This window comes from Ceratotherium simum, chromosome 2 (assembly GCF_057802395.1).
Source record: "Ceratotherium simum simum isolate JZ-2026a chromosome 2, ASM5780239v1, whole genome shotgun sequence".
NCBI lineage: Eukaryota > Metazoa > Chordata > Mammalia > Perissodactyla > Rhinocerotidae > Ceratotherium > Ceratotherium simum.
In genome coordinates, this window is record NC_141901.1 from 2,890,974 (window position 1) to 2,908,554 (window position 17,581).

The 17,581-nt window shown below is 53.0% G+C and overlaps 1 protein-coding gene across 1 annotated transcript in view; it reads left to right on the forward strand.

Annotated features, from left to right (window-relative positions):
* Nucleotides 1-1,019: 1,019 nt before the first annotated feature.
* The window catches only part of RASSF5 (Ras association domain family member 5), a 67,578-nt gene continuing 51,016 nt past the window's right edge, over nt 1,020-17,581 (forward strand). Inside the window, exon 1 of the mRNA XM_087437263.1 lies at nt 1,020-1,487. Coding sequence (XP_087293389.1) covers nt 1,025-1,487 — 463 coding nt within the window. The 5' untranslated portion in view covers nt 1,020-1,024. The remainder of the gene's footprint in view (nt 1,488-17,581) is intronic.

The window sequence follows — 17,581 nt, forward strand, 5'->3', positions numbered from 1 at the left end:
TGAAGTCTGCCCTGGTGCTGGTAGAAAACGGATCTCTCTTTGGATCTCACAGGTGAACTGTTCACACCAGATGCAATGTACGGCTTTGGGGGGACTGGTGTTTCCACAGGAATCACCAGAGCAGCTATGGTGAGAGGAGGGTTTGACTTAGTTGGAAAATCTTTCCCAATCCATGGGGCGCTGGAGCGTTCTCACAATCCAGGATCCACGATCACCATAACCCCAGTCTTCCGAGAAGGGAATATCCTACCGGGCAGGGCTGCTGAGAGGGGAAATCCAGCAAGAATGAAAGTCGCACACGGACAGCCTCGCCCGCGGCGGAGGCGGCTTCTCGCGGCGGCACGAGAAGCGCCCCCGCGCTCGGGTCCCTCCTGGTCACGGGACTCGGCGCCGCGGCGGGAGCGCGAGCGGAAGCGGGGCGTTCGCGACCCACGGCGGGGTCGGCTCGCCGGCGGCTGCGGGCGGCGAGGGGGCGGGAGGAGGAGCAAAGGAGCGTGTCCCTCCCGTCCGCGTGAACCCCGGAGGGTGGCGGGCGGACATCCAGCCCGTGGGCCTCTCCTCACATCCCATCCTCAGCCGGCTCCTGAGCCCTTCCCTCTGCCCTGCTCCCTCCCCTGGGCGTGTTGGGGTGCGGGTGGCGGGGGGATCTGCGGTGGGGGAAGTGATGAGAGAGGGAAAGAGGCAGGGCTGAGGGTAGACGTCCCCTCCAGAAATGCCTCTTTTGAGTTGTACTATAGAGCCTTCCCATACGAAATCCTTCAGCTGCCCCAGTTGTCCAGGCGCTTCTGAAGACGCCCCTAAATCCACACTCGCTCAGTAGCCCCCCGTCCCCTCCCCCGCCAACCCTGCGCTCGGTGGGGTGGTTCCCTCGGGTCGTCCTTCCTGCCTCTCCGAAGTCTCCCCGCCCCCGCCCCGCCCCGCAGGCTGCGGCCCCTTTAAAGGCGCGCTGGGCGGGCGGCACTGCTCTCGAGCCTGACTCGGGAGGAGCGCCACTGCCGGGAGCTGCCGCCGCCGCCAGCCGGGCATGGCCATGGCGTCCCCGGCCATCGGGCAGCGCCCGTACCGGCTACTCTTGGACCCAGAACCGCCGCGCTATCTGCAGAGCCTGAGCGGCCCCGAGCCGCCGCCGCCGCCGCGGCCCCCCGGCCGGTCCTCGCGCCGCTGCGCCCCCGCGCCCCTCTCCGCTGCACCCGGGGCGCACGAGGGGCGCGGCGCCCGGAGGGCTGCCCGGGGCGACCTGGAGTCCCAACTCCGGGCCTCCCGACCCGCTCGCCCTCTGCGGCCTGGTCTGCAGCAGAGACTGCGGCGGCGGCCGGGAGCGCCCCGGCCCCGCGACGTGCGGAGCATCTTCGAGCAGCCGCAGGATCCCCGCGTCCCGGCGGAGCGAGGCGAGGGGCACTGCTTCGCTGAATTGGCGCTGCGGAGCGGCCGGGGCTGGTGTGACCTGTGCGGACGAGAGGTGCTGCGGCAGGCGCTGCGCTGCGCTAGTGAGTGTGCGGGCCAGGCAGGGGAGCGGAGGGGCGCGCGGGAGGACCGCAGTCCGCGGACGAGGAACTGCGAGGGGCTGGGGCAGGGCAGCGGGCGCATCGCCCTCTCTGGCTCCAGGGGAACTTGGACTTGAACGAAGGGAGGTAAGCCCTGGGGACACTCTGCTCCTTAGTCCCCTGCCCAGTATCCTCTAGTGACTGCCTACTCCCCGGGTATGGTCATGCGGTATTTAACAAACACCTCTTCCCCTGACAGGTGCACGCCTCGCCGCTCCCCAGACACACACGTACACACACACACACACACACACACACACACACACACACACACGTGTGCGCGCACAGATTGGGGTTGATGGCAGCAGGGCAAGGTCATTCCATTGTCCCCCGCGCACCCTCCTGCTTTTGTTGTAGGTTCTTGAGAGTGGGTTGTGAGACTGGTATTGAGATGGCCTTTTGACCCGTGGCAAAAAATGGCTTCTTTGTCTGTCTATGGTGCAGGCCCACAGTACACGGACACTTATGGTATACCCCTTCTCCAGGGCGACCTGTTGGGATAGGGAGGAGACCTGGTTGGGCTTTGGATGGAAACGGCTATGAGGCTGAAGAGAGCCTGAGGTCACCCTGGACCTGTGCCCCTCCTGCCTTCTGCCTCTGGCCCCTCAAACCTTTGGACTCTGGTCTAACGTTTGGCTGTGTCCTGAGCTGGCCTCCTCTTCCTCCTCCTCGGTTACTGCACCAGTCAGTCATCATGCTCTGAAATTACCTAACTCCTGCCAGGTCCCTTCTCCCCCAGAGCTCTCAGGCCCCTCTAGCCGCCTCCTGAGCCAGGCTCTTCTCAAAGACTGACTAGAAAACACTGGGCACCCAGTGTGTAAATTTTCTGAGCAAATTTGCGGTCTTCTTGGAGGTGCATTATTTTTCTCTTCCTACAGTGAGGTGTGAGTGTTCTTTAATGGGTGCCCCACCTACCCGCCCTATCTGCTCCTGCCATATTTGGCAGAGGGTATCCATCCCCATGTGTTTATGTGTTTATATAGGTATTTTAAATATCTGAAGCACAAAGCACAGACAATGGCACAACCTCTAACAAGGGTCTCTGGAAATGGGTTGTGGTTTGCATCTTTCGGCAAAAGCCCTTCCCCTGTGACCACAGCCTCACACTCCCATCGGACTGCAGCACCGGACAGCAGCAGCTACTTCCACCTCAGGAAAACCCTGCCTCTCTCTGCAGTCCACAGCCGAGGCAGCGTGCCTCTACTGCAGCTGGCCGCAGGGGAGGAGAGCTCAGACTCTAAGCCAGGATCAAGTGGAAAGGGAAGTTTGGAGGGGAAAGTGGGTGCTGCTTCCTCCAACCCTGGGACTCACAGTTCAGGTGCTAATTAAAAAGGAAAGAGCAAAAGTTATAGAGATATATGTGTTATGGGTGGTGCTCTGCTGTTACTTGATAAATGCCCCTGACCTTACAGTAGAATCTAATGCAACGTGCCCATGGACATGTTGGCAACTTTTGCCCTCTCAAGGGTCTTGGGGTACTTTCCTGCATCCACCAACCCTATATTCATAGAGACAGGCAGGATCCTCACTGTAATGGGTTTTATTGTGCTGGAATCCCAGGAAATCCGCTTCGTTGGAATTCTAGTCTATTCGGATGTTTGGGGGCTGTATCAATTGTTGAACATTTTGCACAGAGTTTTATGATTTGTTTTTTTGTTGCGATAATGGTGTATTTGTGTGTGTTTGTATGTGCGTATGTGTGATACTCCATGATTAAATGAAGTTATGCTCACTTCACATTAGAATTTATTTCCTTTGGTTAGTTTATAGTTTCTGGTGGCAGGAAGAGCCAGGTACATGGGCAGTTTGTCAGACTTTGTGTGAGACTTGGTGAAGTCTCTTCGTTTTCCTGGGCTCCTGTGGCCCTCACGTAGTTGGCTTAATACCAACCAGGGATGTCTGAACACCAGAGAGGAGCAAAGCTGGAATCAACGGGCTATGGAGAGGAGTCTCTGTCATTATTAATGTTTAACTAATTGTGGACCTGTGGCTGGCTGGGGGCAGTTGAGAAATGTTCTGATGTGCAGATGAGGGCTGGCGGGTGGGGACACAGCAGGCCAAGCTCACGGAGCATCTTTCTTTAAGTCGAACAACTAATTCTGTGATGGGGTTGGTTTGTTTTATCTTTTGAAAAGCAAGCGTCAGAAATATGACTTTTAAAAGGCAGTACTGTGCAGTGATTAAGAGAACGGACTGAAACCAGAAGACCTGGGTTTGAATCCTGATTCTGCCACTTAGTCTCTGTGTGACCCTGGGCATCTCTGTGTTCCACTTCTTTGTTTTAAAAAATGGGGATAATAACATTACCTACTGCATCACGTTAATGCGAGAATTAAATCAATTAGCGTATGTAGAGTGCTCAGAACAGTGCCTGGCAAAATGCAATATGAATGTTTAATGTAATGTGAGTGTTATTATTGTCCTTGCCCATCCAACAGGTGTAACAATTTGTCTGGGCTCATGACACTTCCGAGGATCACCTTTCCATGCAGTGATACAGTTTTCAGACTCTGCCTGGTTGCTGAGCCAAGTGGGGAAGTGAGTGCCATGAGCATCCCAGGAAGGTATTAATTGTCCTCTAGAAATGCCATTCCTGCCTGCTGGCTGAGGAGTGTCCTCACAGAATGGCAGTGGCTTAGAGGTCACCAAGACATTGATGCCTTGTCTTTGTGTCAATTGCCCCCAGCAAAGTGTGAGGCACAGAGCACAGTCTCAATAAGTGGTGGTTGATGAAGGTGGTGGCTTGTTTATTCTATTAAATCTCCCTGCTCTTGGGAACAGGCAGAAGGGCAGTGGGCATGTGAGTGACATCTGCCTGAGCCAGGAGGCTGACACTGGGTGGGAGCCGTGTTGGCAAAGTGGGCTTTTAGTAAGGGAAGCGTTCAGAAAACTGTCTTACCACTGTCTGCCTGCCTTTTTCGTGAAACTGTCTCTAACTTAAGCTTACCCTACTTCAAGTTCAGTAACTGAGCTCTCACTAATGCTGGATTTGCCAACAGGAAAGTTCAGAGTTAATATTAATTTTCAGGACTAAAGAAATGATGTTTGTTAGATAGAGAAGTAAATCCAGGGGGATTGGTGGAAGAGAGAGAGGGAGGGAGATGATGGCGTGAATGCAGGTGTGTGTGTTGGGATGGGTGTGCTGGAGGGGTGAGGGTCTATTTCCAGCATTCCAGAAGGGAATTGTCAACAGCAAACAACCCTAGAAACTCACCGGGCCGCCCTTTGGCTTTGTTTTCAGGGAATGTCCCTTAGAGGTCATGACCCTTTCTTCTGTAGAAGGCACAGAGAATTGACCTTTTGCCTTTCATCTTGTTTTGGTGGATTTGTAAACCATCCTGGGCCAGGGAATGATCTGGAAAATGGGGAAACCTAAGTCCAAGTCAGCATTCAAGGCAGGACGCTTGGACAGACCTTACACGTTGCTGGTGAGGGCTGCGCGTCTGCTCCTGAGCCTGTCTCTCTTGGGAGGGGCATTGTTCAGAGCTATGAAGTGTTCACTGATGGGAATTATAGGGTTGAAAGGGTGCCCTGGGGCTCCTCATCCTAACCTTCCCTTCCTGCGATGGACTTTAATTATGGTGTGAGTGGAGGCGTTTGCCATGGAACCTTCAGGGATGGGGATGGGGACTTTCTTGGTGAGTGAGGCTGGTGTCTCACTCAGGGCCCATCTGCCCTGTCTTGACATTGCACTAACGGCTAAGCTTAGCTGCCTCTCGGCACAGACTGGAACCAGCCATGTGACAGCCACCGGATCCTGCAGACCTATGCTCGGTCGTGGTTCTTTATGGAAGAGATTACTGAGACATTGACATCGAGTCTACCTTTAGCACACCTAGGAACCTTGGACACTTGGAAGTTGTTTCATTTGTCTAGTACACCCAGCAGCGCTGAGGTGTGTGGCTTGAAGTATTTTCATTAATTTAGGCCCGTGTTTGGCTTTGGAGGTTAGGAAAAATCAAGCACTGAAATGGACATTGTGTTGTTAAAAGTAGTGGAATCCCCCCCTCCATTCCTTCCACTGCCCCTGGCTCTGATTGTGGTCTTCTTCTTGGGAAAAGCCATAGTGGAGTGTGTATGTGTGTTTGGGGACAGAGAAAGGACCTGGAATGCTGAGAGAGGCCTTCTGAGGTCCCCAAGCTGTATCCTCTGTTTCCTTTCCTCCCTGCTTCCTGTCTTCTCAAAAGATGAAAGTGAAAGGATTAAATGTGAGCTTAATTGTCCCCCCTTTTCATCAGAGCATGCAATTTTCTGATTATGGAGTGAGGGGGGCTTGAATCCCAGGTACAGTCAAAAACGATTAATGCCACTTGTCTGCCAGCCTAATTAGACTTGGTAATGAACGTGTGTGTTCTCCTGCTGATCCCTCGGAGTTATTCGGTGGAAGTGAATTGACATCTCCCCTCAGCTCTCAGGGTTTGGTCTGGAATCCTCTGTTCTCCCAAGTTTACCAGTGAATCAACCGGTGCTGAGCCTGGCAGGTGGGCCCTGAGGGATGGGGAAGAGATGGCCCCCAGCCCAGCCCCGAGGGCCCTGTGTGCTGGTGCAGCGAGCCAGGCCGCCTCAGGGAGCGGCTCCTGTGTGGAAGTGTGCAGGGGCAGGGGCTGAGGCTCCCGGCAGGCCGTGCCCTCCTTCAGGCCGTGCCCCCAGCACCTCGGTGTCAGAGGCAGCTCCCCCATGCTCTCCTGTGGCGCCCTCTCTGGCTCCCCACACCCACCCCTCATTCCTCAGTTTCCCCATGGGAGGAGTTGCTCGCCACTCTTGCTCTGCTCAGGGTACTAGGAAGGCTGTCAACACATCTCTAGCCTCATCAGAGGCCCTTCCTGTTCGCATTCCTGGGACGACAAGGTGAGTATTCTGGGCAGGTGAGTATCTGTGGGTGTGCAAAGCACGCAGACAGGACATTCCCCCACCCGTGCTTCCATCAGCACCAGCTTGTGTGGTCTCCTCACCACGCTCACAGATGGGCCAGTGCTGGTGGTAGGATGCTTTCTGCCTCTCCAGACATCTTCCCTGCTGACCCCGGCCACCCACTCCTCTCGCAGGGCTCCGTGCCGGCTCTCCCCTGGCTGGGCCCGGGAGTAGCTGACGCTGGAAGGCCAGCCCTGACCAAGGAGATGGTTGTGCATTTAGTCACTTTTGGGTTTTTTCCAAGAGTTTTGGCAAGCTTCTCTCCACATGTTCCGGGCCGGATCTCAGGGTTGGGAGGGGAGCTGAGCCAGCTTGGCTTTGGGGGAGAGCGAGGAGGCGTTGGCGATGGCTTCAGGCAGGGCAGCAGGCTTGGTTCTCTGGGGGTGCTGGTTTAAGTGGAAAAAAATGGGGGCTCGGGAGTAGTCATGGAGAGCCCCACCCCAAGGTCGAGACTATCTTGACTCAGACCTGGGAGGTGATATTTGGGTGTTCTCAGAAGCACCCCACACACCATGCTGAGGAGACGTGGGCTGGTGGGCCCTGAGAGCTCTCCGTGGTGTGGTCTTTGGCCAGAGTGGCCGCCAAGTTCCTGCAGGGCCCGTTCTAGCCTGCCTGTGTTTGCTGGAGTAGAGAAAGTTCTTGAGAGGTACAGCCACAGGGAAAGCTCGGTGTTTGGTTCTCTTTGTGCTCTTGTTGGGGAGGAAGGGGGAAGGGCAGCAGGGGCCCTCCTGGCATGGTAGCCATGTGCCCAGCCTCCCGGTGGAGAATACCCTGTTGTGGCTGAGGGGTTTGGTGACCCCTGGTTGCTGTAGTAGGTCCCAGATTTTCTTCAGGATTGTCCTCCCCACACCTACCGCCCTGGCCCCATTGAGGGCATCAGGGGGAAAAGTGTGAGCCGACATGCTGAGGGTTTGTAAGAAGGTGGTGCTGGAAAGTCTAGTCTGTTCATTCCTGTGTGGCACTGGGCGGTGGGCAGGTGGCCGGGTATGTCACTTACCTGTGACTACAGTGGGTCTGGGTCGTGTTTACTCTTCAGTGGAGGGCCTGCATGCCACCTTCTGCTCCCCCTCCCTGTTCCTTGAATAGGCATTCCCAGGGCGGGGCAGATCTGACGGAGTACCTATTGGCAAGGGCTGCTAGAACATGAGAGCTTGGCTTACATGGTCCTTAAAAAAATGAGACCCCTGGTTCATGAAAGTCAGGCCTAAAAGAAGACTGATGTTCTTTTTTTTTAATCCTTTCATGTTTTGTTTCTACTGGAGGCTGAATCTGGGAAAGAATTATCATTGTGTTTGCTTAAGATACAAACTGGTATTTTACGAGCCTCCTAGGATGGGAATATTCGTGTGGAAAAGAGCTGAAAATGGCCAAGAAATTGTGGGAGCAGAGGTAACTTGCGTCTCAGAGAGGACTTGGCTGTATCTAAAGTGTTTTCTTGTGCACTGGCTTGCGAGGTAGGCGGGGCTGGTTGAGTCATGTCCATTTCACAGATGCGGAAACACAGCATTGAGTCAAATGACTTCTCCAAGATGACCCAGATCATTAGGAGCAAAACCAGCACCAGGACCAACATAGCATTTTGCCCGATGAGCTCACGTGATTGAACAGGCAGGCTGGTTGAGTTTCCTTACTCGTTGGCCTCCCTTCTGCCAGTGAAGGCCAAAATGTCCATAAAAAGAGATATAGAAACAAAGGAGGGTGAGCCAAGGTGGGGAGTGGGGCTGAGCCACATGCAAGCTAGAGAATCAGGCAGTGCCTGGATAATTGAGAGTTGGCTGTACTTCAGCCTGTTTTCAGTGTTTGGTTTCTAAACCGATTTTCAACATGTGTAAATCATGAGATATTTAAACAAAGGCTGAAGTTTCCCTAAATCTCAAGATGAGAGAAATGTGTGTCTCTCCCCACCCTAACCCCACCCCATTGGTGTGAGGTGTGTGTAGAGAGGTGGGTGTGGAAATGCAAGTAGAAGATCTTTTCCTGTTCCATGCCTCCTCCTTGCCATGACCCCAGGGTCAGAGTGCATGACACAGGACTAACCAGAAACCAAAGTGAACTTAGGCTGAATCTCAGAGGGGACAGCTAGGGTGCAGAGTTGCATAGGGACTGGACTATAAACTGAGGTTTGCATAATGGACTGGCTCTATCCCAGGCAGTGGTGTGGCCACGTGGGGAACCGCACATCTGGGTAAAGCCCGCCGTCCCACCCCATCCCTGACTATGTTTCTCCAGGTCAGGCTCTCATTTGGGTATCATCACTTACTTTCTTTGTTGACTTGGAGGAAGCTGGTTTTTCCGTCCAAGTTGAATGGAAGCTGGAGGTTTTGTGGTTTCTGTTGAAACAATTATGTCCTTTCTGCAACTGAGGAAAGTATTAAACATCCAAAAAAACTCAGAGATGGCTTACTATTTAAATGGAACAACAGATTCCAGCTGTAACTTGAGAGTTTTGAGGGAAAGGGTTGAACATACATTACGTAAATGTCTATTCTAGCGATGAATGTTTTTAAAAGCAATCTGGAGGTACATTTATATGAATAGGGTATTTCAAGGTGAGAATATATTGTAACCCCAGCACTTAAGATGGTGAAGGCTATTTCTTCAAATTACGTCGGGCCTTGGCTGGACTCCCTCTTCAGCATGGAGGTCATTGGGTCAATGCTTAGATGTCAGGGGCAGCAAGAGGTCATCACAGGCATTCCCTTGCCTGTGGTTAGATAGTGCTCCACCTAAACCATCCCTACGGTAGAAAATCTATCCAGGTTTCAGAGGGTCAGGAATGAAGATTCTAGAGCCTCCCAGAGCCCCGTCTCCAGTCTTTGCCAGTTCTTTCCTGCTGACTTCCCCAAGGGCTTACCCTGTGAACGAACAGCTCTGTGATGAGGAGAAAGGAGAAGTGAGGTCAGTATATCCTCCAGCCCAAGTGGGCGGTCAGGAGGGATTCCCCCAGCACATGTGACTTATATTTAAAAATTCCCCAGCATGTGTGCGTCCTCTGTGTGAGGTAGGAGTGGGAATGCTACACTTTCCCGAGCTCAGCCAGGCGGGATCCTGGGCCCTCTTGGGATCTCATGTGCAAGGATCAGAGTCACAGTGGGGCATGGAACCTGGGCTCCCAACCCTTGCTTGATGGCCCCAAGTGTCATTTTAGGACCTGGGCTCACTTAGGACCCTCTTCTGTGCAGAGGTTGCTGGATGATTAGAGGACCACAGAAAAGGCCGTGGGCAGCCCAGTCCCCCTGAGGAGCCACTAGAGAAAGAACCAGTGTCCAGACCTGAGGAAGGGTAGCATTTGGGGTATTTCTCTCTTAAATAACTGACTTGTGAACAATGTGCGTTTATTGTTATTGCTTCAAGTGCTGAGGCCCTCAATAGTGAGGGGTGATCTAAAATGGGGGCCTTCTGGCCAGATTTCCTCTGAGAGGGCAGGTGATGGGGAGCCTAGTAGAGGATCAGAGTGCCGCTTAGATTTGTTCTACCAACGTTTCCTTCCCAAGTGGGCTGAGGACATGCTTTTGGGATGGGGTGCCATCAGCCGTCTCTGTGACCTGGGGAAACTACAGCACAAAGGAGCCGAGCCAGGTTGGCGCTTGCATGAGGAGTAACAGAGCTCAGCTCTGAACTCCTGCGTATTGACTCCCGGATCTAACGCCAGGCGACTGGAGCACACACGTGAATGCATCTTCATTCTTGCATGCCCGAGTCCTCTGTGGTCTGTCTGCTCTGGTTAAGGAACGAGTGTCTCTCCGTCATCTGACAGTGCCCCCACTGACTGCTGGCAGATGAGTTCTGGAGCCTCTGGGCAGCGCGGGAGCGGGCACCCCTCTCCAGCGGCTTTCCTGGAAGGCTTGCTGCCTGTCCAGTGCCAGCCAATGTCTTGGCCTGGGTGACAGCGCCTCTGGGAACTTCCCCACTGGGACTGGGTTGTTTCTGGGAGTCAGGGTTGAGGGGACACCCTGTGAGCACATTTGAGGGCAAGAGAAGAACATTCCTGGCCTTTTTATGAGAGACTCTATTCTTTTCTTCTTTTCTCTTTCTTCCTTCTTTGCCTGTCACCTCTTCTCTGCCCATGTGTCTGGTCTCAGATGAATCGTCGGACCCTCTTAAAGCAACACTGCCTCCTTAAGGGCCTGGGGACTGAGAGCCACAGCTCTTCCTGCCCTGGGCTTAGCAGGGAGGATGTGAATTAGCCTGGGTCATCCCTTAGGAGCCTATACAGCTGGTGAGGCATTATTAATCCGCCCTCCCTGAAGAAACCCATTAACAAACTCCTGGGCCAGTCACACGGCATGAGGTAACCCATCACTTCTGTCCTCTGTTGAAACTTTGGAGACATTGATTTTCAGACTCACAGGCGCTACTGAGAAGCAAGGCTCAGGGCAGGCTCTTTCCTGCAGCCTGTTTGGTGGGGGCATTTTTATCTTATCAAGCTAAAAGCCCCAGGAATAGAAAGTTTTCCACTGGGGGAGGTGGAAGGGAAAGGACCTCAGCTGGGAAGGAGAAGGCATCGGTCAGGCTGGGCTGGTCCGGCCCCAGGTCCCAGGTGTCTGTGACTCTGGAGGAGCAGCGAGGCTCGGCGGATTTGAGCAAAGCCGCAGGTCACACAAGGTCCGCAGTCTTCCCCGGGGCCAGTGACTCCCCGACTCGTCGCTCCACCCCTGACGCCAGGCCTAGAGAGAAGCTATTGATCTCCCGCAGCCAGCCGATGACCGAGGGCCAGGATGAGGAGCTGGCCGCTGCCTGCTTCGGAGCAGTCACCACGCGGCTCCAGCGGCTCTTCCGCAGGCTCCCTAAGTGCCGCTCGGGGTCAGAAAAGCTCCAGGCCCTGCAGAGCTTCCGCAGTGAGGCCCGGCTGGCTTTCGGTAGGTCCAAGCCGCTCCAGCTGGGAGCGTTCGGGGGTGCTTGGGTTCTGAGGTCTCGGCCTGGTGGCCTTTCCCGTGGGGAAGGGAGTGCAGGAGCCTTCTGGCAGCCTGGTATTTAATGCTGAGCTCAGCAGCATTCCTAGGCCCCCCTGACTCTCCAGGGACCATAGCTCAGGTGCTGCCACCCGGCCAGGTTTAGGTGGAACAGCAGGCCCGAAAGAACAAACGGAGCCCATTTCAGAGTCCTGTGTTGGCTGTGGGTTTTAGCAGCCTTTCCTTGGCTAAGAATTGGGGCTGGGCAGTCATCTTAATCTGGGTCCCTGAGCTGGTGGAATATGGGCATCTTAGGTGGCCACTATTTTCCATTCTGCCCAGCCTGTAGCTCTGAGGGGCGTCAGATCTTGTCAAGCTGCTGAGTCAGCCTTCTGAGGACCCAGGAGCAGTGAAGTTTCCTAGGCAGAGTTTTCTCACCTGCATGGTTAGTGGAGGTGCCTGTGGGGCTGGAGGCTATTAGGTGGGACACACCTGGACAGGAGCCCCAGCCTCAGGCAATGACTGGGGGGTCTCCTTCCCTGGGCACTAATTAGGGTGAGAATAGTCCTTGCCTGGGGAAGGATAATGGGACAGTGTGGGGTGAGTAAAAAAAGAGAGGGAGAGACAGTAGCAATTCAAATTTTCATAGAATCTTAGGTCATCCTACGCCCTTTTCAAAGGAGACAGGGGCCAACGAACGGTCCCGTTGGTGACAGCTCCCGGATGGAGTCCCAGCACCTGCCCTTCCAGACTAGGGTTCTTTCTGCTGCATCACGCTGTCTACAGCATCTTATTTTTCTGCAGCGCTCATCTGCTAAAGATTCAAAGCATTTTTGTTTGTTTGTTTTTAATATCATGTATTCCCTCTAGATCCCTGCAGGGGGAAGTGGGAAAGGGGTTATTCTGTTTCACAGATGAGGCAGCACAGAGCAGCAAGGCCCCTTGCTCAGGGTGAGAGCTGCACGGCGAGGCCTGGGACCCGTCAGACTCTGCTCATCGTCCTGACCTTCAGCCGCTTCTCTGTGGCAGCTGGGTCTTTGGAGAGCGTAAGCTTTCCTTGGGCTCCCTGCCCCATTTATCTCCAGGCTGTTCTCATACAGATTCAACAAGTGGCATCCAGGTGGGTCACAGCACTGAGTCTCAGGGATGGACTAGGCTGAAAAGTCATCTCTAGGCTAAGTGTTTTTTTGGGGGGAAGATTGGCCCTGAGCTAACATCTCTTGCCAATCTTCCTCCTTTTCTTTTTTCTCCCCAAAGCCCCAGTACATACTTGTATATGCTAGTTGCAGGTCCTTCTGTCCTCTATGTGGTATGCCGCCTCAGCATGGCTTGACGAGCGGGAGCTTGATGACCTGGCGAACCCCAGGCCAGCGAAGCGGAACGCGAGAACTTAACAACTACGCCACCGGGCTGACCCCTCTAGGCTAAGTTTTGAAGGCAGAGTTTAAAAGACAATATGGTCTTGGCTATGGAAAATACAATTTTTCTGATTAAAGTTTTACCTCTTGAGAAGTGGGAATTTTAATTCAACTTGACCTAATCCCCATTTGGAGACAAATACTTTTTAGCCAGCCTGAATAATTTATCCTCATCAATAGCCTAATACATATTGTGACCCTCACTGAGAAGACAGCTGGATGCTGAGTTCCTCAATTTAAATGCACACTAGTGCCTTTATGTTCGTCCTTTCCCACCCCCCTTAAGAATTATTCAACAGATCATTTCCTTGCTCCTTTGCTATTCAGCCCAAGGAGTTATAGATTTAAGGAAATCATTAAGGCCTGGATTGGCAGCATGAAAGTCAGGGTGGATACTGGACTGCAGCTACCACGTGCTCGGTAACTTGTGTTAGTGCTCGGACTTAATTAATTGGAAGAAGAGGGGAAGACAGGGGCTCAAAGATGATGGAGTGGTAGGCTGTGGACTACGGACTTCTAGAATAGCTCATCTTATTGCAGGGCTCCATAAGCAACCTATAGTGTGGCATTTAAGAAAAGGGGCTTGGAGCCAAGCCGACTTGAGTCTGGATCTTGGATTCCTGGCTGTAGGGCCTTCCTCGTACAGATTAACCTCTCTGAGCCTCGGTTTTTCCCAGTGTAAAATGGGGGAAGAATCTCAGCCTTAGGGTGGTGTTATATGGGTTAAACATGAGATGGGATGTGGGCCAGTTGATGAGAGCCATGACGCTTGTCACATAGCAGGCCCCTCACTGGCAGTTGCTGTTCTTTAGTGCTCCCAGAAAGACTTTTAGCAACTCCCAGCAGGTCATCTGTGCAAACCCCCAACGTACTGTCTGCTCTGCCACTGCACCTGGGCCAAGGTGGGCTAGCTGCATTTCAGTGAAAGAGACAGGGTGTGAAGTTTGTCCAGGCAGAAGTGGAGGAGGGGCTTGAAACTCTTAGACACATTCTCTGGAAAAATCCCTATCCCTGAGTCCACCACACTGCTTAATTAACAGGCAAGGCTAGATTGGCCCACCGGGCATCACTAGGAGCTAAGCAAGCACGTTGCCAAGGAGCAAGTCATATATCATTTTAAAAGGCTGCTGGGGGGCCAGCAGGAAATGGTCCTGGGTCTCTCCAGAAGTCTCTGGTGGTCCTGACTACAAGGATACAGCTGTGAAGAGGCCTTTGTATGTTTCCTGCAGAGAGGGCCTTGGACGTCATCTATTTACTTTTCTCCTCACTGCAGAAAGTCTTCTTTCATCCACTTGGTTGGTGATCAGCACTTTGAATGCAAGGGACATCAAAGCAGATGTGGAAAAACCAGTTGGATGCAGCAGCCTGGTTGTCCCATAAAGGCCTGAACCTGTCTACTCCTGGCCTCCTGTGACCTCCTGGCACTCTGATCGGGCATACTGTGTGCATGCACCTGTGTGTGCATTCACATCTGCATGTCTGTCTAAGCTTCATCTGCCACCCTGTGGTCTGCAGGTGCCCAGACAGGACCTCTTGCAAACCTATGTGGCTGTTCTTATCTTTGGGGCCTGTGGGACACCACCAAAAATATACTCAAGGCTAGCAAGAGGCTAGGTCTCCCTTTGTCCCCTCTCAGAGATGGTGTTTGGTTTAAAAACAAAAGGAAAAAACAAAAAAAAACCTCAAACTCCTCACTCCATATCTGCCCCTCACTACTAGCCCCATGTCTTTTCTCTCTCAGCTCCCCGGGCTCCTCCTTGTGTCTTCTCAGGGGCCCCAGGTATGGGTGGAGAGAGCCCCAAGCCCCGGGGTGGGGAACCCCACCTGCTTTGTCTCGCTTACACCCAGAGCAGAGTGACATATGCCCAGAGGAGGGGGAGGCCCCTTCCGAGCAGCCCGGCAGCTGAGAGGGCATCTGGCAGCTCCACACCAGCTTTTGATACCAGGGCCTTGTTGCTATCTGTTAAATTCCCTTAAACCCAACTCTCTACAGTGTTTTAAAGTACTTTTTCTTTTCTTAAGGTGCTCTGGCAATAGCATTTATTTTTTCCCATGGTGACAATCAAAATAGGATATATCTGTATTGGAGAATATACATATATATGTATGTATATTCTTTTCATATCCTTGTTCCTGTTACAGAGTCTCTGGGTATGATGGCTGCCTTTAGGACAGGGCTTGACTTAGGAGGCCCTCAGTAAACACACGTTGAATGAAGGCATGCATGCTCACATGAAAAACTGACTGATAACTAAGTAGGTGTGGAAAGACAGGAGACATACCTGTGTACAAAGGTTCTCTGAGCATGTGTCCTGGTGGGCGCACATATTTTAATTGCCCCTGGTCAAAAATTGTGCTGTGGGGTCGGCCCCATGGCTTGGTGGTTGAGTGCGCGTGATCCGCTACTGGCGCCCCGGGTTCAGATCCCGGGCGCGCACCGACGCACCGCTTGTCCGGCCATGCTGAGGCTGCGTCCCACATACAGCAACTGGCAGGATGTGCAACTATGACACACAACTATCTACTGGGGCTTTGGTGGGGGGGGGTAAAGGAGAAGAATTGGCAATAAATGTTGGCTCAGAGCCGGTCTTCCTCAGCAAAAAGAGGAGGATTAGCACGGATGTTAGCTCAGGGCTGATCTTCCTCACACACACACAAAAAAATTGTGCTATGTCTTTGCACTTCTATCTGTATGGCCACACCCTAAATACAACTTGGGCCTTTTCAGATATGGTGTCAGAGGCTCCAGGTGACAAATCTCCTACAGACACTTGCACATGAGGAGTGAGGTCCATTTGGCTTTCCCACCCTGGGACCCCACCTCAAATCATTTCATTTTACATTTTTCCAAAATCTATGGCCTCTTACCGTTATTGGCCAAGGAGGGCATTCTCAGAGATGTTCTACGATGTCCCACTGAGGGCCTGCAGGCTGCCCACCTCTATCTTCTCTGTCCACATCTCCTCCAGATCATCATTGTCGTCAACAAACTGTACTGCGTGAGGCCACAGTCCCGCGGTATAAGAGGCCAATAAAATCGGGGCGCATCTCTTTAAGGTGCTGAAAGCATCACTGGGAAACATAATGCATATAAAAATGGAATACCAAAAAAATTCAGTCAACCAAAAGATTAATTAAAATTAAAAAATTTAAAAAAATTTTGCTGTTGTACAAAGACTGAATGTATTTAAAAGAGTTAATTTTAGACAACTGTGGGAATTATGGTTACAACAGAATGTAAATATTCTAAACATTGGAAGCATAGTATAGTAAAAATCAGGGGCTGGGGGCAGAAGAGGCTGGAGGGAGAGTGCTAGCACAGTCCTAGCAGGGAGTCAGTTAATACTCTCTAAAGTTGAAGCATGAATTGTTAAAAGTGACTCAACCCTATGAGTTTTGTTTATAATTTTAAACATATGTACACATATGCACAGGACAGGGTTGGGGGCGTGCTTCAGGGCACAGCACCCAGAGCAAGGTGGTGTGAAACAGACCATGTGGGAAGGGTGCCCTGGGGTCAGGCCTGTCCCCTGCCTCACTGGGCACAGGGCGGGCGCTGCCTGACGCTCCCCTCGCTTCCTGCATCATCATCGTCTGAACTTGCTGTGAACTGTCCTGCCCTCCCTCCCTCCACCTGCCCCTCCCCAGACACCCCCAGACAGCACACCCGGCCACAGCGCCTTTCTTTTGTCGGTGCTTTCAGCCTACAGATGTGTGGTTGTGTTGGAGAAAGATGATTAATGGGCCTGCCTGAGAGGCACGCCCACCCACACCCACCTATGAGGGGCAGGACTGTGCCTCTGCAGGCTAGCCCGGGCGCCCAACGTCTGCCAGGCTGGCCAGGTATGTTTGGGAAGAGAGTGCAGGGCACACGTCCAGCCTGCCTGGAAACATGACGAGAAGCCAGGCTCGGGGAATAAACGATCGATACATTAGACCCAGGGACCAAGGTCCCGGGAGAATTTTAATATCTACTGTTGCCTGTTCTGAGTAGAATCTTTTGTTTTTCTCTTCAGTACAAAAGCGTCACTCATGCCAACCCCACCCGACTCTGCCACATGCAAAACTGATACAGTCATTTTGGGAGAGGGTGGGGACTAGGATCTTGGGGAGGCCTTGTGTCCTCAGTGCAACCAAGGCTCCCCAGCACCACCCACCCCTGGAGCTCTTTCCGTCCTCAGCATGTCTGACCTGGGGAGCCTGCTTCCCACAGAGCCTGCCCAGCTCAGCCCTCTACTTTACATGGGAACTGAACATCTGATCCTGACTTGAGCGTGTTCAGGCGCATCCTCTCTTGGCTCTTCACACGGAGACAACAGCCCCAGTGCGTCCAGCTGCCCACCCTGCCTGTCCATGGGAGGGGCGGCAATGTCCCACCTAAGACATGGGCCTGGCTTCCAGGTTGCTCCTTTACCCCTACATCGACCCTTCCTGTTGGCTTCCTGGCTTGCTTTCTGGCACATTCTGTGGGGTGTGTGTGTGTGTGTGTGTGTGTGTGTGTGTGTGTGTGTGTGTGTGCAGGAGTTCGGGTTGTGCGGTGGGAGGGAGCAGTTGTGTGCCTCCAGGCCCTCCAGGCTGGAGTAGGGGGTGCGGGTGCCCTCAGGGGTGGCCTGTCCTCTGAAACAAGGAACTACAGTATATGGTCTCCAGAGGGCTGGGGTTCCGGCTCCTTCCTGGAAACATAAAGATGCAGATGTCCTGAGCTGGCTGCCTGACCCCAGGAGTGGGGAGTTTCCATTCCCTTGCTGCCAGCCTCACTAGGAGTTTAGCCAGGTGTATGAAACATGTATAAATCATGTTGATTTTGGCAATTGCT